We start from the raw sequence: 27558 nt of genomic DNA, 5'->3' as shown, positions 1-27558 counted from the left end.
ACAATGACAAAAGCTCAAACTCGCGTAAATGCGAGACCTATTGCATTGCAAATGCTTGTTCTTAAATCATAGAGCTTGGAAAGAACAATTTGAAAGCCATGTGGGGCTTTAGCCTCGCTATTAAGTGCACTGAAGTACATGTTTCAGAGGGACAGATAGCCATCTACTGGGAAATTTAATTACCCTGTACAGGACTCTGCAGCCCGTTAGCTTGGTTTGAGCTATGCAGGAGGTGGGCGGAAGTGAGCCCAGGAGAACTGGGGGTGGGGGTGGGGAAGTGGCTGTCCTGTTAGCTCCGTGCACAGGAACACGATTCTGGGATTGGCTACGCTGCAAAGGGCTTCTCTCCCCAACCTGGATCTTCCTGATGAGGCTCCACCACCCACCCACTCTAGGGGTCTCCAGTCATCCCAATAGTTACGATTCCGGTAACAGAATTGTTTAAAACCAGCCGAAAACTGTGAAAATGTAAGTGGTCTGTGTTGTGATTCAGAGAATATTGTGCCATAAAGCATAAAGACGTATTAGAACCGTCACAAGTGTAGTTCCCCCCACATTACACCAGACTGAAAGGTTGTGCATCGCAAGGCAGGACAAGGCCGCACACCGAGAAAGGCAATATGGACTTTAAAGGGACACGGGTGCAAGCAGGATTCGAATCGCCCACTGCAAGCTTTAGCTCGAGACGCGCAACTATCATGAGGAAGAATGGACGCTCCCAAGAACATGTGGGAGTTAGGAAGAGCTGCGGCATTAGGTGAAGACTGCTCGCTGAGGCGTCAGGCTTCACTCCAACAAAATATATGCTAGTTTGGGCTGAAAACCTGGCACACATTATGGAACTGTCTATCCTGTGTAATAAAATGGTACTTTCCACAGAACAAGCATGTTTTCATTGTGAAACGGCTATTTACGAATGATCACTTTAAAAGTGTAACTGTGAAAGGGCACCAGCCCAAGACATACCCGAAGAAAGAAGACCTTAAGACTCCCCTAAGTCGGTGCATCAATGCCCGCTTCGGATAAAGGGGCGGGGGCAAGCACTCTTAAAGAGCCCACGGTTACGTGCCAAAACGTCGACCTGCAAATTCCAGTAAACATTAAAAGTAGCAGACAGCCAACAAATGTTTAGAAAGCTTTTAAAATACCATGAGACTTGTGTGTTTGCAGTTAGCCAGCCTCAGACTGACTTCGACGGCCGTAAGCCCAAAATGTCTAAAGCAGGAGTATTTCAAAATCACGACCTTTTGTGATTTACTCCAAAAGTGAAAGCGGCTCGCGCCGCAAAATAATTAAACAAGCTTTGGCAACGCGTCCGCGAAAGTGACGCGGCCGCGAAAGTGAAAGTGATCGCAATCGCGATTACGATCGCGTGCAACGGAGGGCGCGCGTGCACGTTTACGTGCACTGTAGCTTTAGGCCACGGCAGCACTTCGAAAAAGCCTGTTTACAAAATGTCTCGGCCAGATCAGCGCAAGCGCTGAATCAGGCGAGACCTAAAAAGGGAGGCTGAAACAAAGATATAGTTTATTATTGAGGCACTGCCCCTACAAATAAAAGTTTGATGAACTTGCAATGACAGACAGCTAACCAGCTTGTCTAGAAAAAAACAAGATTATTATCATTTAAGATAGCATTTAACTGTGTCTCCTTATAAGTGGGTTCCTTATGCAGACCGTCTGTAATCTTACACCTTGAGAACTTATTTGGTACCTCAAGGGCACTCTCACATAAGTGAATTTTAAAACTCCTGCCACAACTAAGTTGGAAGGACCTTCCCTTTACTCTACCAGTGCACTAATAGGGGATCCCAGTGTATGCAGATTGGTCAACTTCTGCGGCCAAGTTTTAGCATTAAAAAATTCAACAAATTTAACGTCATACAATCAAAGAGGGTTATTTTTAATACCTGAAGTATATGTGACCTTGAACAAATTTCCTTAATCTTCATATTAATATTTAAAGAGATAACGTTTACTAGGCTTCCTTTGGCCCTTCCAGCACCCGATTCAACTGCAGGGAAAAGAGTTGTGCCCTTCCAAGAAAAAACAATTAGTTGTCTCAGAAGTTTCTTGCAAGCAAATCACATGGTAGTTCTTAAAGAAATAAAGCCACGATGTGTCCTTAGATTTGGAAGCAAGACAAGCAGTGTTCCAACTTAAGAAATTAAGATCATTATGGTTACAAACCAGTGGACCAAAAGGAGTGCGTTCATGGGAGAAAACACCAGATTTATGATGAGATGCAGAATGGTCAAGTCGATTGCATGCGTCTAAAGCACTCAGAGGAGCGTATCTATTGGTGGTCTTCAGTGCGGGAAATGCAGGAGGTCCCCTTTGAGGTGCATCGCCTTGATGGTTAACAAATTTTCAAAGTGCAGAATATACCACCTCAGGCCTATAAAAGTAGCCTAGCAGAAGCACCTGTATTAGAGTGTTTGCTGACTTTAGAGGAGCCGATGGTGGCCAAAACAAGCGCTGCTTCAGTGGGCCGATTAAAGTTTATCACAACACAGTCACCTGCCAGTTTTTTCTTGTCTTTCTCCAACCAGCTCACTCTTCTTACCATATTGATCCTTTCATAGATGTAGAGGCCCAGGTTAGAATTCGATCCTATCCAATGGGTAACCTTATTTTTAAGTTGTGAATAGATTTCTGGAACATTTCCTTTCAAGAGCAGCACACTTCCTAAAAACACCACATGGGTAATCAATCACAACATCACGTTGAAGGTGGTAAATGTTTCAGGGGTCAGCAAACAATAGGTCGACATCCTCAGCCGATCCTTGAAAGAGTATCATGAAAAAGGGAAATCAGAATTTACATTTTTTACCCAGCAGATTCCCTCACAGGAATCTTGGGGACATGCTTTTCAAATAGCATTGATGGGAATTTTTGCCTATGTTTTCCCTCCAATATCAATGGTGCCTAGAGTGATAAATGAGATTAAACTAAAGCCTTGCTGACTAATTCTGAGAGCTCCAGCATGTCCTGGATAATACTGCTACACAGAGCTACATCTCCTATCAATGCTCACATTCCTCTCAAACCTTTGGTAACCATGTTAAAATGGACAGAGGTCAGGTGTGAATTCGAACCACCATTACTTAGACATCTCGGAAGATTGCAGTGCAGTGTCTACAAATATGACTTATAAATCTTATAAAACGAAATGAAACAGTTTTGTGTTTGTTGCTTTGTACAAAGAGTTCAACCAATGTCATCAGTACCGGAAAAGATTCTCCTGTATTTTCTTCATTTAGTCAGGGTTGCCAATTTAAGGGTCTCCAGAAAGACCAGGTGTCTGGGAAAGTTTGGTGTAGTAGCCCTCTCAATACGAATTTGAGAGGAATTTGATGGTTTATTCAAAATTGAAGACCGTATATAATGAATGGAAAGCTGAGATTGAATCCAATTTCGATGGGGCAGAATATACTGTGTGTTTCAGGCAAGCCAAGGAACCCTCAGCCTCACCTAGCCAAAACTTGTCTTCCAGGCAAGGCAGGCAAATTCACGTCTTCATACTTCAAAATATTCCAGTAGATATACTACTGCTCTCGGATTATGAAAAGATTTTTATAATTTGAGCTATTTCGCCTGCCTATATTGAATAATTATATGACTTGCCTTTGGTGTTGTGAAAGCCGTCTCAACTAGGGGCATGGCAACCACAACCGCTTTCTTTGTTTAAATATTCCACAAAGTGATCTAAGGACTGTACCATGGAGAACAACTCACAACTTTAGGAAGCACTGTTGCCTTGATGTGCAATCCAGAGTGGACATTAGGGCAGGCGATGATTTGGAACCTATTCCCTTAAAGTGTGCCACATTCCCACCCTCAGATTCATTTCTGTTGCTGCTTTGTTAATCTCAGTTCAAGCATGTTAATAAATGATCCAATTTTGGAGAAGAAAACTCTCCAAAAGAAGAAGACTCAAAGACATGTAACTTTGGGTCTCCTGTATTTGTATCTTTAATGGACTCACCTGTAATCTATTCAGAGTGCCACCCATCTCAGAGGCCTCATACTGCTAGAATGGCCAGAGGTCTGCTCACATAATGAGGTGAAGAGACTAAATATAGTATTGGCACTGGTTCGCAAAGAGCTTCTGCACTCTAGGTGGAGGCTCCGCAGTCGTAGTAGGATCTCTGCACTTGTGGTGGGATCTGCTCACTGCATTTTCCCATTGCAGAGACCCCGCCACGAATGCAGAGGCTGTTTGTGAATCAGGGCCTATATGAGTTTTCAGTGTTAACTGCGTGTCTATATACACTTATATGTTAACATTGACTACCAAGGGTTCCCAGCCTGATAATAGACAATAATTCAAGCATGTAAATCAATGTCATTTATTAAGGTAAGTAACTTTGTTTCTAATGCAGGAGCTGATTTTACATATGTTCATTCACTGGAGTAGAGAGATAGTCACATATCCTTTGCTTATATTATGGTACAACGTGGCTTGGTAGTTCAAGTAACCTACCAACATTATGATAAAAAAGTGCATACTTCCTGGAATTGCCTTGGAGTGGCAGTTAATAAAACGTGTCATTTTACAGAGTTTACAGTGCACATATTAGTGCATCTTTATGGAGTGGCACTTAACCTGGTATTGTTATGGAACAGGCGTTAAAAATGTTGTACCGTCTTTGTGGAGTAACATGTCATAATAACCTTGATATACAAACCAATATATCCTAAAGAAGGTCCCATAAGGGAATAATGTAGCTATGGATGTATGCTTTAAGGGTGAAAATATATTTTGAATTGAAATAATATCTGGGGAATAAACAACTGCCTCATTAGAGTGGGTTGTAGATTTTAGGCTTTAGCCCAGTTGTAGATATCTGTATTATATCATTTTTACATAACAACTTCACTGACTTTTAATGTAATCATGGCTAACTCATGGTTTAATCATTTGATTCATGGGATAGCCACTTGTGCAAATCTACTAGTCAAATATTGAAGTGTTCCACACTATGAACATGTCCCTAGTGGAACATTTCAGTACAGGTTACTATTGGTGAGATTCCTTAGTGTGATTGTAGGTCCAGTGGTGTTTAAAATAAGCCATACATAGATTATTGTGTGTAGGGGCAAAAGTGTGCCTTTTGCTGTCCCCTCTGTAGAAAACAATGCAATTTAACTACAGTGCTGATCAAAAGGTATGTATGTATATAAACTAACATATTTATGCAACAATCACTTCACACTGTCTGCCATTGAAGAGGGGTTGCAGTACACACACTATGGCACTGTTAATGAGAAGACATTACACACAACCTGCCATTATTGGGTGCAGGTAGTTTACATAATGTGGCGTTATTATTGAAAGGGCAGTTCACATATTCTGCCATAATTGTGGTGTAGGAAGTATATTGGCAATGTTTATGTTACAGAGTGGGCCATTCTAAAATAATGTTGTTTTCTTTCATCCCCAAACAGGAGTGCCACAGGAGAAGGGTGGCATGACATCATGCTCTCGTGTCTTAGTGGGAAGGCCTGTGACCCTCGATCTGGGATCCGAGAGGCAGAGTGTGGGAACGAGTTTGCTTATTTTTACTTTGTCTCCTTCATCTTCCTCTGTTCCTTTCTGGTGAGTATGATTTCTTCTATCCTGAAATGACAGACATGCAGAGGTACTTACTGCACCATAGATATGAATGGTGCAACCTGCTGTTATGGTGACACCATGTATAGCTGTCCGAATTTAGGGCCAGATGTACGACCATTCAGTTTAGCGAGTCACAAATTTCGCAGAATTGCGACTCGCAATTTGCGACTCACTAAACTGAAAATGCAACAGTGTCTCAAACACTGTTTGCAATTACCAATGGTGTCGCAAATTGCATGCCTCAGTGAGTCAGTGACTCGCAAAGTAGCGTTTGCACATACCACCACAGTTTTTTGCAGTCACAAACAGGTTGATTTCCCTTTTGTGACTGCCAAAAACGGCAGTACATCTGGGCCTTAATGTGTAGATAAAGCACAGGGGGTCTGCCAAAAAAAAGCATTTGATAAACATTCGGTTTATTCAAACACAAACAACTGATATTCAGGATACACTGACCACAGGATGAAGGTTCAGGATATTTAGAGCTCATAAAGCCATCCAAGTTATTCAAGCAACACAACAGGTATCCAAGAGTTGCAAAGCATATATGTTATGTTAGAAGGTATTTGTAGAGCGCAAACCGTCACTCCGATGAGTATCATGGCACTTTAGCGGACTGAAAAGGCGGGCAGGGTGATTGAGAGCTGGAAAGAAAGGGTTTAGATCAGTGTTCTACATAGTGCATCCGGGGCAGTGAAAATCCAGGTTTTCAGGGTCTACCTAAAGAGGATTTCTGATTGAATGAGACGGAGGTTACTAGGGAGTTGGTTCCAGGCTTTGGTGGCTAACACTGCGAACGATTTCCCCCCTATTTGAGATACATCTGAAAGCTGGAGGTTTTAATAGATTTGCATTGGATGATCTGAGGGTGCAGCATGAAGAATAGTGAATTAACCTGGAGCGGTGGTACTGGGGGCCTGAGGAGTGGAAGGTTCTGAAGGCGATTTTCAAGATTTTGAACAGGATTCTTTTGTGGATCGGTAACCAGTGAAGTGCTTCCAGAGCAGCTGATGCAGATGATTTTCTAGGTCATTTTAGTACTATTCTTGCCCCAGCATGTTGGACCATCTGAAGTTTATGTAGGACTAATTTATTAGCTCCTGCATAGAGGCTGTTGCAGATGGGGAGGAGATCATAAAACGTTTTGGGTGATTTGATCAGAAGGAAGTAAGTACCTGGCACAGATAGCGATTGCTGGTGGAAAGACAGGGCTGCGTCAAATCTGACCTCCAGGTGGATGCCGTTACTGTGTTCGGGGGGGAATGTTGGCCGGCCACCATAGACTGGGGAAGATATCATTCCCTCTCCCCAAAGGCATTTCAGTTTTTTCTGAGTTGCATCGCAGATGATTGGCTTTCATCCAATGAAAAACCGCTGTGAGACATAGAGGTTTCTCCAGTATTGGGGTATATTTCATAGATTCACATGCCTGAATCATTTCCCGTCGTCGGAGTGGGAGTCCCACGGTACATAAAAATAGCGATATATATGCATATAGAAACCATATCATAGGTAACCTAGAACCAGGAAGTAAAGTAGCCAGAAATCAAAAGGAAAAATCCTCCACTTTCATGACTCGTCCAAGTCATTATATATAGTCCAAACTACAGCCAATCAGGTGACAGCACCACCCAGAATGTTCTCCTCAGAGGCTCAGGCTCTCAAATGTTCTACCGCACGTCATGTGAAGGGAGGCTCCCTCTGCTCAGTATTTCTCTGGTTTCTTGTGGAATTCTTCATTGTATGATGTCTTCTTCAAAGAAATCTCTCTTTCGACCTTGTGAATCTTATGGGAAGCTCAGACTGTTTTCAGAAGATCCCCACAAGAAGTGCATTTACTGCTTGTATCCTGACCACCAGGTGAGAGACTGCAAGATCTGCAGAACTTTCCCACAAAAGACTCTGAGGGACAGAGAGGGGCAGCTACTTCTGTGGCTACAGAAGATTAAAGATCAGGACAATCCCTTATCTGAAGTTGGTAGTATTGCCTCTGTCCAGACTGCTTCCTCAAGAAGAGGACGGCTGACACGGATGTATCTTCTAGGGCTAAGGTGTCGAAAAAACAGCACACCTCTAAGAGTGCTGAGCTGCCTTCTACTTCAAAAAAGGCTCCTCCACCTTCTAAGAGTAAAACTCTTCCTTCTACGCCCCCGAGAAAGACTGTGAAGTCTCAGAGTTCAAAACAAGTTTCTGACAGAGATTTTCCTCAGAAACGGGCTCGACGACGATGTCTTCGTCGACGAAGCCCACCGTCGGCACGACGACGACGTCGACTGCTACCTTCTCGTCGCCAAAGCCACAGATGATAGTGTCGTCGGCATCATCGCCATCGACGCTGGTATCCGTCTCCGTGAAGCCAGTCTCGTCGACAAAGGAGGTGAGATCTACCTCGTCGATGGGCGCCTCGTCGACGGGCGCCTCGTCATCGAGGTTTGTCTTGTCTACGATCACTTCTTCGTCGTCCACCTCGTCGACGGCCACCTCGTCGATGCTACAACTGTCTTCATGCACGGCTCTTCAGGTTTGGTCTTCGTCTAAGCCAACAACATCATCTGCATCATCCACGGCACCATCTACACAGTTGCCTCCGTCGACAGCAACGCCTTCTTTGCTACAAAGACGTGGGGCTTCTTTGGAGGTTCTCTCTCCAAATCACACCTCCCCCTCTAAGGTTCCTCTAAGGTTCCTCTTGTGTTACCTGCACAGTTGCTGGACTATGAAGAGGATGAAGAAGAATCGGATGAGGGTGATCGGTTTCGTACTGCCAGGAGCCCTTCCGATCAGGATGTGGATCAAGAAGAGGATTATTGCCAGGAGACTGTTCCTTCAGCTCCGGAACCAATTCCTACGGCCCAAATGCCTTTGGCTCTTCTAAATAATCTTCAATACATGTTGGACGATTATTATCGCCGTTTCCCTCCATCTGAATCAGCTTCTTCTATACCACCTACACCTGTTCCTCAATCTTCATCAGCATTGAGGTCGCCCAGACCACATTCTCCGGTACCTTCGCATCACTCTCAGGACGCTCACACCACGGATGACGATAGGGAGGAAGGTGAACTGGATGACAGATCACTCATGACAGAGTGGGACGGCTACCAAATACAAACTCCGTCTCCACCTACTCCTGCTCCGGTTGACTCTCCTCCAGTTGACATTGGAGGTTTTCATCTTCTCATGGAGAGGGCAACACAACAATTCCTCCTTCCTATGGAAGCAAAGAAGGATGATTGTTTCCTTTACGATTTTAAAGATCAGCCGAAGAAGCAGCTACGGTAGATTCCTATTATTGACTTTATTTGGCAGGAAGGACTAAAGGTTATGAAAGCTCCTGCTTCTATTCCTGCGGTCTTGCCCCACCTCGAGAAGAAATACAAGGCACCAGACAATTCACCAGCATGTCTGATAGGTCAGCCAAAGGCAGATTCCGTTATCGCCCAAGCAGCTCAATGTCGAGCGCAAAATCCCTCTTCTCCACTGTCAGCTCCTACTGATCGGGATGGGAGGCGTCTGGACGCTATTGGAAAGAAAGTTTCGACCATGGCAGTAACAACCGTCCATGCAGCTAATTCACTGGCCATCTTAGGTTGGTATGATAGACAAATGTGGTCGGACATTTCTCCCTACATCGACATGTTGCCTGAACCCTCTGAGGCGCTAAAAATCCTTCATTAGGGTGAACAAATCTCGGCTGAGATTATTGATTCGGCTGTGGATGTTGCGTCTACCGGTTTTCGACAGCTGGCAGGTGCCGCAGTCCTGCGGCGACGGGGCTGGCTAAAGGCTACATCATTTCACCAGGAGGTTCAGGCTAAAATAATTTATATGCCTTTTGACGGCGAGTCTCTTTTTGGTCAGCATGTGGACGAGGCCCTCCAGTCCATTAAAATGGATACCGAGACAGCAAGATCTCTCGGTACTCTTCAGTTTCAGAAACCGCCTTTTTGTGGCGCTAGAGGCCGTGGATCCTTCTCTGGTCGAGGAGGCTATATTCAGCAAAGACAATATCAGTCCTATCAGAGTAACCAACGTTACTCATCTCAGCGTCAACAATCCTTCAGGCAACAACCAACTACCTCGTATTCACAAAACAGAAGAAAGTCTTTCTACCGCGGACGTGATACGTCTAAAAAGCAGTGACAACTGCCACCTGCCACCTGCTCTACCGCTTACCCCTTTAAAAGTTGGAGGAAGAATCTCCCGTTTTTACTCAAAGCTGGTCAGCTATAACAACAGACAAATGGGTCTTGGATATTGTGGCCAGAGGTCAGTTTCTAGAATTTGCAAAACTTCCTCCGAATACTCCTCACAAAGGACCACCTCCAGCTCACTTCACGGAGCTTTTTACCCAAATAAATTTGATGTTACAAAAGGGAGCGATCGAGGTAGTTCCTCAGTTGCAAAAAGGAACCGGTTTCTATTCCAGATTTTTTCTAATAAGAAAGAAATCGGGGGAATGGCGCTCCATTTGAGATCTTTGCTCCCTCAACAAATATCTAAAAAAGTTATCCTTCTGGATGCTGACTCTTCAAGAAATTCTTCAACTCCTCATGGCGGGGGATTACATGACCACCCTCAACCTCCAAGACGCTTATTTTCATGTACCAATTCTCCCCAGACACAGAAAGTTCTTGAGGTTCAGAGTGGCTGGCAGGGACTTCCAGTTCAAAGTCCTTCCTTTCGGACTACGTTCCGCGCCCCGTGTCTTTACCAAGGTCTTAGCACCGGTGGCAGCTCACCTTCGACTGGAGGGAATCCAGATCTTTCCTTATTTAGACGATTGCCTTATCAAGGCAAATTCTTTCACAGTTGCAAACGCCCATACTCAGAGATGTCTGTCTCTTTTCCAATCTCTGGGCCTCTCTGTCAATTTCAACAAGTCTCCCCTCAGCACATCACAAAGAAGAACGTTCTTGGGAGCCACCATAGACACTCTGCTGACACAAGCTTGTGTCTCAAACGAAAGACAACTGAAACTTTGCAAACTTGCCCAACTGTTGTGATCAAGAAAGTACGTTTCAGTCCGGCAATTCAAGTCACTTCTGGGGATGATGTCATCCTACATTCCCATGGTCCCCAACTGCCATCTCAAGATGAGACCTCTGCAGGAGGAGCTCAACAAACAGTGGTTGCAGGTTTCGGGATCCTTCGACGATCAAATCCGCATCACTGCTCAAATTCGGGAAGCCTTACACTGGTGGACTTGCACAAAGAACGTGACAGCAGGCTGCTCATTTCTAGTGGACGCTCCAAGTTTCGTCATCACCACGTACGCCTCCCTCGAAGGATGGGGAGCGCATCTACAAGGGCTCACCATCAGCGGCAAATGGGATGCTCAACAACGGACTTGGCATATCAACCTTTTAGAGTTGCTAGCTATCTTCCTGGCCCTAAAGTCTTTTCGCACCATCATTCTCGGAGCATCAGTGTTGATCCGCACAGACAACACAACAAGTATGCATTACTTGAACAAACAAGGAGGGACAAGATCCATTTTGCTGCCTCAGCAAGCCCAGCAAATTGGGGATTGGGTGATCCGACATCGGATAAGTCTAACAGCAATCCATGTCCCAGGAGTTTCCAACGTCCTCACGGATTCCCTCAGCAGGTCAACAGTTTCCAATCACGAGTGGGAGCTCCATCAACCATCTTTGGATCGTATTTTTCAGAAGTGGGGTCGACCCGATCTGGACTTGTTCGCGACCAGTCAGAACCACAAATGCCCATTCTTCACAAGTTGGCTTCCCCACAAGGGATCGTGCGGGAATGCGTTTTTGATGAGCTGGTCGCAGATTTATGCCTACGCTTTTCCACTGATACTGTTGGTTCCCAGGGTTCTCCGGAAAATGAAGAAAGAACCTTGTCGCCTAATACTCATAGCTCCCAGGTGGCCTCGCCAGTTCTGATTCACCGAACTTCTCCTTCCCTCCGAATGCGATCCCATTCAGTTGCAACCAATACCGAACCTTCTATCAATTCAGAAGGGACAGATCTGCCACCCCTATCCTGCATCTCTGCGCTTAGCAGCCTGGCGCCTGAGCACCTTGAATTTGCTCATTTAAACATTCCATTCGGACTGTAGGGAAGTCTTGGCCAATGCTAGAGCGCCTTCCACAATAAAGACATATAGGCTCAAACGGAAACGATTTTGCCTGTGGTGTCAAGCCGCCAACATTCATCCAATCCATGCAAAACCAGAACAAATTTTACCTTTCTTTTTACATTTGGCAAAATCAGGTCTTTCCCATTCTGCTCTTAAAGTATTTATAGCGGCTATTTAAAGATTCCGACAGGATGGTTCCATCTCTCTGTACTCCTCTAGGGTCATTCAGCAGTTCTTCAAAGGATTGTTTCACATGTTTCCTCCCATCCGCCGTCCACTTCCATCCTGGCATTAATGTTGTGCTCTCACAACTCATGGGACACCCCTTTGAACCTATTCATTGGACAGATTTGAAGTTTCTTTCATGGAAAGTGTCTCTGCTGTTGGCTCTCACGTCAGCTAGGCGGGTCAGTGATATGCAAGCCTTCACTATTAAACCTCCTTTCCTTCAGTTCACTAAGGACTCTGTAGTGCTACGCACTAACCCCGTTTTTATGCCTAAAGTACCTTCGGACTTTCATCACAACGAACCAGTCATTTTAAAGACTTTCTTTCCTAATCCTCAATCACCTGCGGAAAGGGCTTTACATACTCTTGATGTCAAGAGGTGTTTCAAATTCTGTTTACAGAGGACATCTTCGATACGGAAATCTGATCAGCTATTTATAGCTTATGGAAAGATGCGTACAGGACACCCAATATCCAAACAGTCCATTGCTCATTGGATTTCTGCTGCAATTTGTTTCTGTCATCAGCATGCAGGCAGACCATTACAGAAAACTCCAAGAGCACATTCTACTAGAGCAATCTCTTCCTCTACCGCTCTCTTTGCTGGTGTGCCTATTCATCAAATATTCAGAGCTGCCACGTGGTCCAGCAGGCACACCTTTACCAAGCACTACTGTCTGGAAGCTGCCAGCGATGCCGACACGTCTGTGGGACAGACGGTTCTCCGTAATCTTTTTAAATAAGGTGAGCCTCTGCTCTTCCCTCCTCCTCTTGCTATTTTCTGATATACAGATCTTCTATGATTGTTGGTGTCAGTCAGGCGGTGCTGGATTGGTTTTGTGATATATATATATATATATATATATATATATATATATATATATATATATATATATATATATATATATATATATATGCGTAGATATTTATATATCTATATGTCTGTATATATGTATGGAAATATCTATATGTGTGATTACATATTGCCTGTGATATGATTATGCTTATGTTGTGATATAATATCACTAGTTTTGTTATGGAGTTACTGCTCTCTACTCTGATTCAGGCATGTGAATCTATGAAAGATACCCCAATACTGGAGAAGAACAATAGTTACTTACCTGTAATCTGGTATCTTTCATAGATTCACATGGCAACCCGCCCACCTCCCCTCAGGGGCTCTTCTATGCTATTTGCATTCTGGATCACACTTGTGCGAGAAAATCTGAGAGCCTGAGCCTCTGAGGAGAACATTCTGGGCGGTGCTGTCGCCTGATTGGCTGTAGTTTGGACTATATATAATGATTTGGACGAGTCATGAAAGTGGAGGATTTTTTCCTTTTGATTTCTGGCTACTTTACTTTCTGGTTCTAGGTTACCTATGATATGGTTTCTATATGCATATATATTGCTATTTTTATGTACCGTGGGAGTCCCACTCCGACGACGGGGAATGATTCAGACATGTGAATCTATGAAAGATACCAATACTCGAGAACCACAGATTACAGGTAAGTAACTATTGTTCTTTCCTCGGCTAATGTGGTGTTTTTGTCTAAGACCAGGATTAGCTGTTTAGCAGGAAATTGTTCACCCCAGGAGAGCATTCATGTCAAGTTGCCAGTGCTAGATGCATTTTGTCTAGTTAGAGCAGCAGCAGATGGGACAAAATGACAAGAGGATGGTGGCTGAAGTTGTCTTAAAGCAGCTGATTTTCGCCTTGGCACACAAAACAGACGTATCTGCTCAATTGGTGCCACATGAGATTGCCAAAGAAGACATGCTTGATCTAGACTTTTGAGTCTGCAGCCTGGGTCTTTGTAATGTATTTCAGACCTTGCCTTTTCTAGTTCTTTCCTTTTTTGTTCTTGCACCGACAAAAAAATCCACAAAATGAGAACTGAATATGAAACAATGCAATTTGTAGGACTGAAGTGGAGGAAACCAAATACAAACTTTTAGAAGAATTGTGGCTTTCTTTCTAGATGACTCTTCCATTGTGTTTAGGCAATTTAGAAAAGCATAAGCAGCAATTCTATCAAAGGTGAGAAAGGTGTAGGAAAGTTCCTTCAGTACATCTGTTTCCAAAGGAAGACAATCAACCAAACCAATTATGCAGCATCTTATCTGCCTTCAGCAAGACATAGCTTGCATGCTTCTAAAACATGCAATGCAGGAGGTTCCTCTCTCCCAGCAGGGAAAAGTGCTGTATTTTAGGTATTTCCTAGGAGACAATAAGGATACATAGGGGAAGAAGAGGCCCATTCTGAACCGGAACAAGTTACTATCCTGAAATAACTAGAAATTATGACCCTACAGTCCATTGCTTTCTATCTCAAATGGTGGCATTTTCTGGTCACTGTCGACCTTCAAAATGTCTGCCTCTATTGTCCAGTCAGCTGCAAGTGCTTTCAATTCAAGGTGGTGGAGTCATATTTCCAGTTTACATTGTTTTCCTGTGGGTTGAAGTATGTGGAAAAGGCTTGCACAAAATGCCTGACATTGCTGGTTGACCATCTCCAGATGGACAGCATTCATGTCTGTCTTTTTCTGGGAAAGTTGCTGCTACTGGAACCATTGAAGGAAGAGACAATTCGAGCTCTTCAGACAACAGTTTGCCTTCTGCACACACTAGTTTCCAATCACGAGTGGGAGCTCCATCAACCATCTTTGGATCGTATTTTTCAGAAGTGGGGTCGACCCGATCTGGACTTGTTCGCGACCAGTCAGAACCACAAATGCCCATTCTTCACAAGTTGGCTTCCCCACAAGGGATCGTGCGGGAATGCGTTTTTGATGAGCTGGTCGCAGATTTATGCCTACGCTTTTCCACTGATACTGTTGGTTCCCAGGGTTCTCCGGAAAATGAAGAAAGAACCTTGTCGCCTAATACTCATAGCTCCCAGGTGGCCTCGCCAGTTCTGATTCACCGAACTTCTCCTTCCCTCCGAATGCGATCCCATTCAGTTGCAACCAATACCGAACCTTCTATCAATTCAGAAGGGACAGATCTGCCACCCCTATCCTGCATCTCTGCGCTTAGCAGCCTGGCGCCTGAGCACCTTGAATTTGCTCATTTAAACATTCCATTCGGACTGTAGGGAAGTCTTGGCCAATGCTAGAGCGCCTTCCACAATAAAGACATATAGGCTCAAACGGAAACGATTTTGCCTGTGGTGTCAAGCCGCCAACATTCATCCAATCCATGCAAAACCAGAACAAATTTTACCTTTCTTTTTACATTTGGCAAAATCAGGTCTTTCCCATTCTGCTCTTAAAGTATTTTTAGCGGCTATTTAAAGATTCCGACAGGATGGTTCCATCTCTCTGTACTCCTCTAGGGTCATTCAGCAGTTCTTCAAAGGATTGTTTCACATGTTTCCTCCCATCCGCCGTCCACTTCCATCCTGGCATTAATGTTGTGCTCTCACAACTCATGGGACACCCCTTTGAACCTATTCATTGGACAGATTTGAAGTTTCTTTCATGGAAAGTGTCTCTGCTGTTGGCTCTCACGTCAGCTAGGCGGGTCAGTGATATGCAAGCCTTCACTATTAAACCTCCTTTCCTTCAGTTCACTAAGGACTCTGTAGTGCTACGCACTAACCCCGTTTTTATGCCTAAAGTACCTTCGGACTTTCATCACAACGAACCAGTCATTTTAAAGACTTTCTTTCCTAATCCTCAATCACCTGCGGAAAGGGCTTTACATACTCTTGATGTCAAGAGGTGTTTCAAATTCTGTTTACAGAGGACATCTTCGATACGGAAATCTGATCAGCTATTTATAGCTTATGGAAAGATGCGTACAGGACACCCAATATCCAAACAGTCCATTGCTCATTGGATTTCTGCTGCAATTTGTTTCTGTCATCAGCATGCAGGCAGACCATTACAGAAAACTCCAAGAGCACATTCTACTAGAGCAATCTCTTCCTCTACCGCTCTCTTTGCTGGTGTGCCTATTCATCAAATATTCAGAGCTGCCACGTGGTCCAGCAGGCACACCTTTACCAAGCACTACTGTCTGGAAGCTGCCAGCGATGCCGACACGTCTGTGGGACAGACGGTTCTCCGTAATCTTTTTAAATAAGGTGAGCCTCTGCTCTTCCCTCCTCCTCTTGCTATTTTCTGATATACAGATCTTCTATGATTGTTGGTGTCAGTCAGGCGGTGCTGGATTGGTTTTGTGATATATATATATATATATATATATATATATATATATATATATATATATGCGTAGATATTTATATATCTATATGTCTGTATATATGTATGGAAATATCTATATGTGTGATTACATATTGCCTGTGATATGATTATGCTTATGTTGTGATATAATATCACTAGTTTTGTTATGGAGTTACTGCTCTCTACTCTGATTCAGGCATGTGAATCTATGAAAGATACCCCAATACTGGAGAAGAACAATAGTTACTTACCTGTAATCTGGTATCTTTCATAGATTCACATGGCAACCCGCCCACCTCCCCTCAGGGGCTCTTCTATGCTATTTGCATTCTGGATCACACTTGTGCGAGAAAATCTGAGAGCCTGAGCCTCTGAGGAGAACATTCTGGGCGGTGCTGTCGCCTGATTGGCTGTAGTTTGGACTATATATAATGATTTGGACGAGTCATGAAAGTGGAGGATTTTTTCCTTTTGATTTCTGGCTACTTTACTTTCTGGTTCTAGGTTACCTATGATATGGTTTCTATATGCATATATATTGCTATTTTTATGTACCGTGGGAGTCCCACTCCGACGACGGGGAATGATTCAGACATGTGAATCTATGAAAGATACCAATACTCGAGAACCACAGATTACAGGTAAGTAACTATTGTTCTTTCCTCGGCTAATGTGGTGTTTTTGTCTAAGACCAGGATTAGCTGTTTAGCAGGAAATTGTTCACCCCAGGAGAGCATTCATGTCAAGTTGCCAGTGCTAGATGCATTTTGTCTAGTTAGAGCAGCAGCAGATGGGACAAAATGACAAGAGGATGGTGGCTGAAGTTGTCTTAAAGCAGCTGATTTTCGCCTTGGCACACAAAACAGACGTATCTGCTCAATTGGTGCCACATGAGATTGCCAAAGAAGACATGCTTGATCTAGACTTTTGAGTCTGCAGCCTGGGTCTTTGTAATGTATTTCAGACCTTGCCTTTTCTAGTTCTTTCCTTTTTTGTTCTTGCACCGACAAAAAAATCCACAAAATGAGAACTGAATATGAAACAATGCAATTTGTAGGACTGAAGTGGAGGAAACCAAATACAAACTTTTAGAAGAATTGTGGCTTTCTTTCTAGATGACTCTTCCATTGTGTTTAGGCAATTTAGAAAAGCATAAGCAGCAATTCTATCAAAGGTGAGAAAGGTGTAGGAAAGTTCCTTCAGTACATCTGTTTCCCAAGGAAGACAATCAACCAAACCAATTATGCAGCATCTTATCTGCCTTCAGCAAGACATAGCTTGCATGCTTCTAAAACATGCAATGCAGGAGGTTCCTCTCTCCCAGCAGGGAAAAGTGCTGTATTTTAGGTATTTCCTAGGAGACAATAAGGATACATAGGGGAAGAAGAGGCCCATTCTGAACCGGAACAAGTTACTATCCTGAAATAACTAGAAATTATGACCCTACAGTCCATTGCTTTCTATCTCAAATGGTGGCATTTTCTGGTCACTGTCGACCTTCAAAATGTCTGCCTCTATTGTCCAGTCAGCTGCAAGTGCTTTCAATTCAAGGTGGTGGAGTCATATTTCCAGTTTACATTGTTTTCCTGTGGGTTGAAGTATGTGGAAAAGGCTTGCACAAAATGCCTGACATTGCTGGTTGACCATCTCCAGATGGACAGCATTCATGTCTGTCTTTTTCTGGGAAAGTTGCTGCTACTGGAACCATTGAAGGAAGAGACAATTCGAGCTCTTCAGACAACAGTTTGCCTTCTGCACACACTAGTGCTTTTTATAAAATGGGTGAGGTTATCACGGTTCCCCAAACCAAGAGTTCACTTTTTAGTGGTCATCTTTACTGGACAAGGAGAAGATAATGTTGATGTTATTACCTTTAATGGAGAGTTGCTAGGTCAATATAATGACTTTTAAATTGACATCAACATGTTTTTTTTCTGATCTCTCATGCCTGCTTGGACACGTGCCAGCTCTAGGAACCTCTAGGAAACTTTTCTAGTGCAATGGGCCCAAGTGAATGGTCTTTGGGAGCACAGAACCCCCCCCTCCGTTTCCCAATGTGCTGTAGTCCATGTTTTGCTAGATGGATCTGTAAGATACTGGGAGAGTACTCTTTGAATCCAGTGATCATTCAGGTGACAGTGGCCACGGACACCTCGCTCGCAGATTGGCGTACCTAACTGGAGGACTTTTGCAACCAAGATGTTGTGCATCGAGGAGACTATTGTGCAGGCAGAAAACACAACAAGCATGTTTTGTGGTCACAATCTAGTTGGGACAATGGGAATTGTTCTGTTTAGAGAACTCAGCAATTGTGGCTTTGGGCGATTAAGCACAATATGCAATTGATGGTTCATCATACTCCAAGCATGTCAGGTGGGCAATTTGAGCAAGTATTTCATAGACGAACATGAATGGGAGCTTCTTCCTATCCCATTTTCATTTTCAGAAGAGAGCCTCACATTGAGCTGTTCGCTAAGAATGAAAACAAAAAATGCTGTCCCAACATAGCCAGACTGGAAGTCTCTATTGAGTGTGCTGCTGATAGATTGGCGCGGGCATCTTTAAATCCCATTCCTCCAATCTTGTTGAAACATGTTACACTAAAGAAGCTCACTAATTTGGGATCCACATTGATCCTGGTGGTTCTATCTTTTGACTGAGGCAGATGTGGTAGCCAGACTTTCCAATGATGTCAGCTGCATCACCCCTCCGGCTTTCAACTAGATTGGACTTGTTGTCATGATGTAAAGACAGAATTTACCGTCATTACCCGAGCTAAATTTATTTGACTGCCTAGCATCTGCAGTAGTGTATGGATATTTTGACAGATGTTTGTACACGCTTATGTCTCTCCAAGACATGGAGAAGCTTTGTATGTGATGATCATTTGTTTGCTGTTACTATCTACAGGAAGTCAAATGGCCTGTTTTCCTTCTTTAAGGTACCTTTTATGTACAATTTATGGGAGAATAAATATTTAGGGAAATTATTGTTGTGGAAGACGGCCTGTCTGGTAGCAATAACCTCGGCTAGGAGGGTTAGTGTGTTGCAGGCTCTTTCAATTGATGAGCGTATTACTGTTTTTCACTATGAAAGGCTTATCTTTAAGACTGTTCCTGCCTTTCTGCCTAAAGTTGTTTCTGATTTCCATTTCAACTAGTCCATACCTGTGCCAGCTTTTCTTTCAGAATTATGAACTTTGGCAGAATGTGGTCTTCACTCTCTAAATGTTAGAAGAGCTTTGTAATACTGAATGAAATTTGCCTAAATCAATTAGACTGACTAGACAGTTGCTGGTCTCCTATGCTCAGGGTAATAAACAAACCCTCCTTAGGTGAGAAGTTGAATGCATTCAGTTATATTATACCAAGGTGAATGGTCCACTTCTGGTTCACATACAAGTGCACTAAACCAGAGGCAAGACAGCATGGCAGTGCTCTTTCAGAATGGTCTCATCTCGAGGTACGAAATGCGGCTATGTCTTGATCTATGCATGTTTCCATTCATTATTGTTTTAGATACAGATACTAGGGCTTAAGCCCAGGTCGGGCAAGTGTCTATTTGGAATGTTATTGCCTGTTCGCCCAACCTATTTTCCTACTTCTCATGTTCAGGCACTGCTTTGTATTCAGTTCTGAGGTTATGAGTCTGAAGAGGATACCTTACTGAAGAAGGAAAAGTCACTTACATGTAACAATAGTTCTGATGGATATTTCTACATGCAGATTCCTCAAACTCACCACTTGAATATTCCTTCAGGTCTAGACTGGTCTGGCAAAACCTCGTTCATAGTTCTTCCTTGATGTTAGGGAGCACCAGCCCTGTTTCAATGTCAATAAAGCTCCCCCACCTGTAAGTCGGCACCAGTTCTCTTTTTTCTGTGCCTTCAACACAGTCCAGAGCTTTTCACAGGTTACATCTGTCAAAAATTCTTTCAGGTTTTTTGGTGTGAAAAAGTCAAGCTTTTGGGAAACAAGGCAGTGCAGCTTGGCCACTGCTCAATCCTTTGGCGTGAAGCCCCAAAAGAAAGACGACTATGCATTTCAAAATATTTGTGGTTTCCGAAGAGTGCTCAACTTTTGCCAGTGTGAGGAAGCCATTGCATAGCAGCAGACCCAGGAGTCTATTGTGTGACAGTACATGGTCAGTGGAGATGGCAGAGGCCAGGCCCTTTCCAGTCAGTCATTTCCTCCTCCTTCTTCCCGTCCACCAACAGTAAACAGCTCTAGTTTGCCCTTGCTGTGGCACTTGAAACCGGTTGGAGTCAAGGTGTCCTCTTTTTCACAGGCCTGGAGGTCCTTAACTTTGGACTAATGGGCCCTACATATTGTTGAAAAGGTGTGTACCCTACCCTTCCATCAATTCCCTCCCCATTCGGACCTTTCTCAGGAAAAACCTTCTACTGCAGCAAGAGATTGCAGCCTTGCTTCAGTAAGACGCTGTGAAGATGGTGTCAAAGCGGGAGTTTGGAAAAGGATGCTGTTTCTGGCATTTTCTTGTTCTACAGATGGATGGCGTTTTTTGTTTGATCCTCTACCTCAGAGTCTTGTACCTCTTCCTTCGGGCAGAGAATTTCAATATGTTGTCCCCAGCTTGGGTTCTTCAGGCACGGGTACTGGGTGACAGATGGTGTCACTCGACTTGCAAAACGTGTATTTCCACATATCGAACCTGAAGTCTCACAAGAAGTACTTGCAATTTGCGATAGGCACAGCTCACTTCCCTTTGGCCTAACATTGGCACCAAGGACCTTCATGAAGGTGATTGTGGTGACCCATCTCAAAAGGTTAGGAATTCTGTTTTTCACCTACCTGGACGACTTGCTCCTAAAAGCCTGAACTTCAGAGATGGCGCAGTATAGCACAATCTGGACTTCACCATGAGTGTGCCCTAATCTCACCTGGAGTCCTTCCAGCACCTCCACTTTATTGGGCAGTGCTGGATACCACCCTGATGCAAGCCTTTCCACCTGCACAGCGTATATAGGATATCCACGCATTGCTTATGTGCTTTAGGGAAGGTGCTCGTATTCCAGCCCTGTGTGTCCTCTCCTTGCTCAGTCTGCTATCTTCTTGCATTCTCCTGGTCATGCATGCACGCCGGCACATGAAGGCTTTTAGTGCAGGCTCTGCAGGCAGTGGTTCCAACACAGGGGAGATCTGTCAGACTCCATAGTGATCTCCAGGGATGCTGCTGCAGAGCTTGCCTGGTCGGGTAGGAGAACCTGTCAAGAAGGATGCCCTTCTAACCCCCCCAGGCCATGACTAGCAATGAATGCCTCCACTCTAGCGGAGGGGCTCACCTGGAGGAGCTAGAAATCAGAGGCTTTTGGTCTCCAGAAGAGCTGTATTTTCACATCAGTCTGCTTGAACTGAGGGTGATTCCCTTGGTGCTCAAATCATTCCTCCCTCCCCTTGGCGGTCAGTCAGTCCAGATCTTGACAGACAATGCAACCGTGAATTGGTATGTCAACAAGCAGGGTGGAGTAGGGTTCTAGTCTCTCTGTCAAGAAGCACTGAGGCCCTGGTCCTGGGTGCACAATAATGGAATGTGGTTGGTGCGAATCACAAGGGGGGTTTCATGAACACTAGAGCTGACGATCTGAGATGGTGTCTTCTTGCCGACCACAAGTGGTGACTCCACCTGGAGGTTGTGAAGAGCCTCTTTGGTCGATGGGGTATGTCCCATTGGATCTCTTTGCCACTTGTTCCAATTCACTTTGCCCAAAGTTCTGTGCCCTCAAGTGTCCTGGTTCATGGAACTTAAGGGGATGCATTTTGGTTGAAATGGAGCTTTCCTCTTCACTACACATTTCCTCCCATGCCCTTTATTACTTGAGTTCTGAGGAAGATCCGCCAAGACTGGATCTTAGTGGCTCTAGATTGGTTGAGAATGGTTTGGTACGCAAATCTACTATATTTCTACTTGTGTCCCCTGCTCCATCTTCTCTCCCAGTCGGAGGAGCAGGTCCACCACCCAAATCTTGAGGTTTACACCTTCATGCATGGAGATTATGCAGGGGCATTTGACTGCCTTCCAGTTGCATGATGATGAGAATTCGATCTTATCTCGTCGTCGTTCCCCCATCAAATCTGCTTACTCCGGAAGATTGCAAAGGTTAGTTGGTTGGTCTGCTGATCGCCAGAATGTCCCCGTCAGTGCAGCTGTCTAACATTCTCCAGTTTGCACTTTTATTGGACCAGGAAGGATGTACTGTGGATATGGTGAAGGGGTATTTAACAGCCTTGTTATTGTTCCTTTGCCTCCTAGACCAACTGTCCCTCATTATTTTAAGGTTGTTGAAAGGTCTGACCAACATTGTTTTCTCCCACTCCATTTATTATCCACCAGTGGGGCATAAATTAGGTGTTAATTTTTTTTATGAAGCTTCCATTTGAGTCCTGACATAGTTTTCCCTTACGTCTCCTAACTCTTGAGATGTTTGTTCTTGTTGCCAATAAGTAGACTTGGCATTTCAGTAATTTGCAAACACTGAGCTTCATGCCTCCTTTTACCTCCCAACAAGTTTGTACTCAGAACCAGAGCTGCCTTTCCCATTTAGGTCATTTCGTCACTCTCCCTTCACTTTTTACTACCACCCCATCCAACAAAAGAGGAGGAAAGATTGCTTAGGCTGGATCCGAAAAGGGTGGTAAGTTTTTATATCGACTGCACAAAGGGATTCCGAAAGGACAAGCAGCTCTTCATTGGTTATAAGGGCAACATGAAGAGAAAATTGGTTGCAGAAAAAGACCATGGGCCAGATGTACGACCTTTTTTTGCGGTTGCAAACTGGAAATCGGCCCATTTGCGACCGCAAAATTGGTCTGCCCCATGTACAAAACCCTATTTTGTGAGTCAGTAACCTATTACCAACTTGCAAAATAGGGTTTGCGACTTGCTTTTAGGAAGGGGCGTGCCAAGGGCATCCCTTCCTAATAGCAACTCGCACTTCAATGTACAGTTGTTTTGCGACCGCAATTGCGGTTGCAAAACACTCGCAATTTACCACCTACTTCAAGTAGGTGGTAAGCCACTCACAAACGGGAAGGGGTCCCCAAAGGACCCCTTCCCCTTTGTGGATGGATGCTAAAATATTTTTAAAGAGCTGACAGTGGTCCCACGGACCACTGCCTACTCTTAAGAAATGAAACAGAAGTTTTTCATTTGTTTTAATAAATGCATCCCGTTTTCCTTTAAAGAAAATGGGTTGCATTAAAAAAAAAAAACCTGCTTTATTTAAAAAGCTGCCACAAACATAATAGTCTGCTGACCCCAGCAGGCCACCATCCCTGGGAGTGCTAGCCATTCCCATTGGGGTCGCATATTGCACCTGCCTCATGAATATTAATGAGGCATGCAATTTGCGACCCCATTAGGAATCGCAAACAGTGTCTGAGACACTGTTGTAAATTACAGTTTGCAAGTCACAAATTGCTAGTTGCTACACAACGCAGTTTGCAACACGCAAATTTTAAGGGTCGTATATCTGGCCCCATATCCATATGGATTAGCTTTTCTATTTATATGTTCTTCACACTGGCCCAGAGGAAGCCCGTGGAGGGCATTTTTAGCATACTGTACAAGGGACAAAGCTTTGACGTGTTATCTGGCCAAGAGAGTTCTTGTCGGCGACATTTGTAAGCAGTCGCTTGGTCATCCCTCCATTCCTTTGCAAAGCATTATTGTCTGGATTCAGAGGTGAGGTTTGCATTTCACCTGATCTGACCAACAGAATCCATAAAGTTTTCCATCCCTGCGGTGTTTTTGCTTAGGAAATGTATAGAAGAGGTTAGAAATCTGCAGGCAGAAGTATCTATCAAAAGAAAAATTTGCCTTCAGTAATGATATTTCTGGTGGATACTCCACCTACCTGTAGATTCCTCACCGATCCCACCCACCTCCTGTTTTTTCATGGATGATTTTGGGCCACTATGAAAAGAGCCCATGTTTCATGCTGTTGCACTGCGTTTCACAATCTATTGTCATTTCCATCTTCCTGCTTCAGTGGCGATTAAAAAATGGAGGGGAAACTGACTATGTCTTGACGGTGGGGGAACCATTATGGCTCCTGTGACGTCACATGACATCATTACCAGTGTTGATAGGAGGCCGGCGCCCCCTAACATCAGGAGAGAGCGTTAGCAGAGTTTTTTTCCAGACCAGCCAAACACCTGGAGGAATATTCAAGAGGTGAGGCATGTGCAGGTTGATATAGTATCCATCAGGATTATTCTTACGAAAGTTAAGTAACTTTTTCTCCAGAAATTGATCCTCCATAAATTTATATGGACATTTATGGAGTGCAAATGTCTCCTACATAAAGCTGTTATAAAATGGTAGCCTAAAAGTAGTTCCTTTTGACGTGGAATAAGCCCAACTCACTATAGAAAAAGTTTTAAAAACACATGCACTATTTGCTGCTTTGCTTTACTGTTCTTTCTCCTTGTCTTATTTAAATGCATTTGTTATAAAAATGTGGAAGGTAGTAAAAAATGTCTATATTAAAAAAAAAACGTTTTGGTGATGTTGTGAGTTCCATCCTTGCAGCATAGAACAATTCTATGTTGTTGGATCTGGGGAGGATTCCTCGCAGGAGAAATAATGTTGATAAACCACACATCTAATTATAGTGTATTGAGGGTAATGAAGAGTTGGATCTTCAGTTTCTTATTGAATTGCAGGAAGGGTGGAACTGTCCTGATGTCACTGGGCATTTTATTCCAGATTATGGGAGCATAGATGGAGAAAGTCTGTCTTCTGAGTTTTACTTTCTTAAATCTGGTGGTTTTGAGTCTGGTGGCGTGCTTGTTTCTAGTGTAGTGCTGTCTACAAGATATTGCTCGTTTATTTGTCAGGTATGTTGATGTGTTTTTTTCTAATGGTCTTGGATGAGATGCAGTTGGAGGCCTGATGGGGAAGCCAGTGTACTTCCTTCAGAGTTAGGCTAATGTGCTGAAGTTTCTCCAGACCCTGATGTGACATGCAATAGGGTATAGGATGCCTTTCAAAGGTGCAGTACTAGTGTGTGGGAGGCCAATGAGTAGGGCCAGGGCTTGTAATAATGTTCTGAAGTCGGCTTTCAGGATGTTTTGATGAACCTCCGACTCCTGGCCTTATACCACAAATTTCATTCAGACTTGTTATCTCCTAAATCCTGGCACTCCCAAAATAGTTTTATTCCTTGTGACCTGCCCAGGTGACAATTTATAATTCAAACACAAAATGCATCTAGTCAAAATAATAAACACAGTCAGACTTGTCTTTAAAAATTTAGAATTATGCTCAACACTGCCTGACCTGATCACTGAGCTGAAAGTCGGGCCATCCTCCACCCAACCTTCCCCACTAGGAATCTTCCATCGTACCTTTGGTGCCGGGGCAGTACAAATCCAGCCACCACGTGCAGCCAAGTACAAGTGATTCTCAGCACCAGCGCATCATGTTCTGTCAAAGAATTCTTCATGCATGTCAGTCGGAGACTGAAAGGGGTTACTGATGAAAATGCAAAATTAACAATCTGTGAATCACATGTTCAATAGGCAGAGTTTCCTCTAGCAATAATTAGTGGAGCAAGCTTGTATACAGAAGGAAACACAAGTGTTGAGGTAGGTTACATATCTATTTCTTAAATTCTGTAGGAAACATCTACCTGTAGATTGCTCACCTTTTGAAAATCCCATGGCACCACCATTCCATGGAAACTTTTCTTTCCGTTTCCCCCCATCGATGAGGACGTCATAATACCCATGGCTCCACACGCAACTCAGTGTGACGTCATTGGAGCCATAAGAATTCCTCGTTGGCATGCTGACATCAGTTCCCTTTTTTCCGCTCCTTCGACGCATAATGGTTTTTCCTTAGCTCTCCATAGTGTAGGAGTTGTGCAACATTTTTTCTAGTTAATTGCAACATTGTTGCAGAAGGAAATGTCCCCTACAAGAAAGTCAGGGTTCAAGCTCTCCAGGGAATGTGAGGGTCGGATGTAGATCACTGATCCTCGAATAGATTGTCTTTAGTGCCCTAGTTCGGACCATAACGTTGACGCCTGTTCATCATGTCAGAATCTAAATCTGAAGGTGCTAAAAGAGAGGGAGATAAAACTCTTCATGGCCAAGGCAAAGAAAGAGAAGAGAGGACGTCTCATCCTCAGTCAGAGTTGCTGTCTCCCCATTCTTCGACATCATCAAAGAGGAAGCACAAAAAGAATCAGTGTCATAGTTCCAGGCGCCGATCTTCAAGAGATGACTCTCCGAGGTCGCTGTCCCCAGATTCGAAGATTCATGAAGATAGAAGTGAGGTGTCTCTGGCCATTCTGGCACCGCCCTCGAGTCCAAAAACGTTGACTCTGCCTGGGCACCCTGAACCTAAGCTGGGGTGGATCCAGTACCCCTTCCAGGATGTCTTTTGATTCAGATTCAATATAAGATACCAGAGAGTTGTTTCTAGTATTTTTAAGACTATCCTTCTAAGTTGTCAACGACGTTTTGACCCCACTTATCGTATGGGGGTTCTCTTCAGGACAGAGAATTCTGGGGACTGTAAGTAGGATATAGTGTTAGTGAAAATTATTTCGAAGTTGTGTAAGGGCTCCTGAACAAGGTAGTTGGGAGGTGGCTTACCTAATGGTGCTTAGGCCACTGTCTTAAGTGCCAAGGTTATATGGTAATTTCTTTAATGATTCGCACAGTCCATTCGTGGAATCCAGGGAATAATGCACGGTAGGTGTACTACCTATGAAGGGAGTAACATAGTAAATTTATGGTGTACTAAATAAATTGAGGTAAACAAGAAGGAAGGTGAGGAGCAACACTCACCATGCATTGGGCCAATTGGCCTTAAACTGAGCCTTAATGGGGAGAAGGTGTCTTTGGTATCAGAGTGGGTAACCTAGAAACAGGGGGGGGGGGGGGTTATAAATCAACCTCGAAATTTGAAGGGAGGAAACTGGGTAACGTGGTTATTCGTAATCTAAACTCACCCTCAGTAAATCTTATTGGGGAACACCTCAGTGGGGAACCCTGGAGGTCCTGTTCGAACAATAACCTTTTCCTAAGGTCCAGGACTGAGCGTTTCAGTGCTAGCTGTCAATCTGGCATAGCAGGAGCTCCTAATGGCAATCTGTGTAGCATAATCCCATTTAATAGAGGCATAGTAAGCGATCTCGAGGGGTTAAGCGTGGAAAGCTCTGGACCAGTACTTATGATGAAGTTGTCATCGTGAGATATCTATCGGCAAGGTCTGTGGGCGTTGCGTTCCAGAACCGTTCTAACTATTCCTTTCCGGGGTGGTGGAAATAGAGGAGGGAGGAGGGATCTAGTGACGCAGATGCGTACGATTGAAGTTACACGTATCAACAAGGCGGCCATTTTGAAGTAGTCTATGCGCCGATGTATGTGATTATTATAATG

The 27558-nt window shown here is 43.9% G+C and overlaps 1 protein-coding gene across 13 annotated transcripts in view; it reads left to right on the top strand.

The window, feature by feature from the left end:
• Nucleotides 1–27558, top strand: part of CACNA1A (calcium voltage-gated channel subunit alpha1 A) — a 1220168-nt gene that overhangs the window by 911577 nt on the left and 281033 nt on the right. For all 13 annotated transcript variants that reach the window (XM_085600715.1, XM_085600714.1, XM_085600719.1 and 10 more), the window contains one exon: nt 5451–5601. In XM_085600715.1, coding sequence (XP_085456841.1) covers nt 5451–5601 — 151 coding nt within the window. The remainder of the gene's footprint in view (nt 1–5450; nt 5602–27558) is intronic.

The sequence above is a fragment of the Triturus cristatus genome, chromosome 4_2 (genome assembly GCF_964204655.1).
Source record: "Triturus cristatus chromosome 4_2, aTriCri1.1, whole genome shotgun sequence".
Lineage (NCBI taxonomy): Eukaryota > Metazoa > Chordata > Amphibia > Caudata > Salamandridae > Triturus > Triturus cristatus.
The sequence above is the reverse complement of the archived record's forward strand: the minus strand, read 5'-3'. Positions and strand labels throughout refer to the sequence as shown.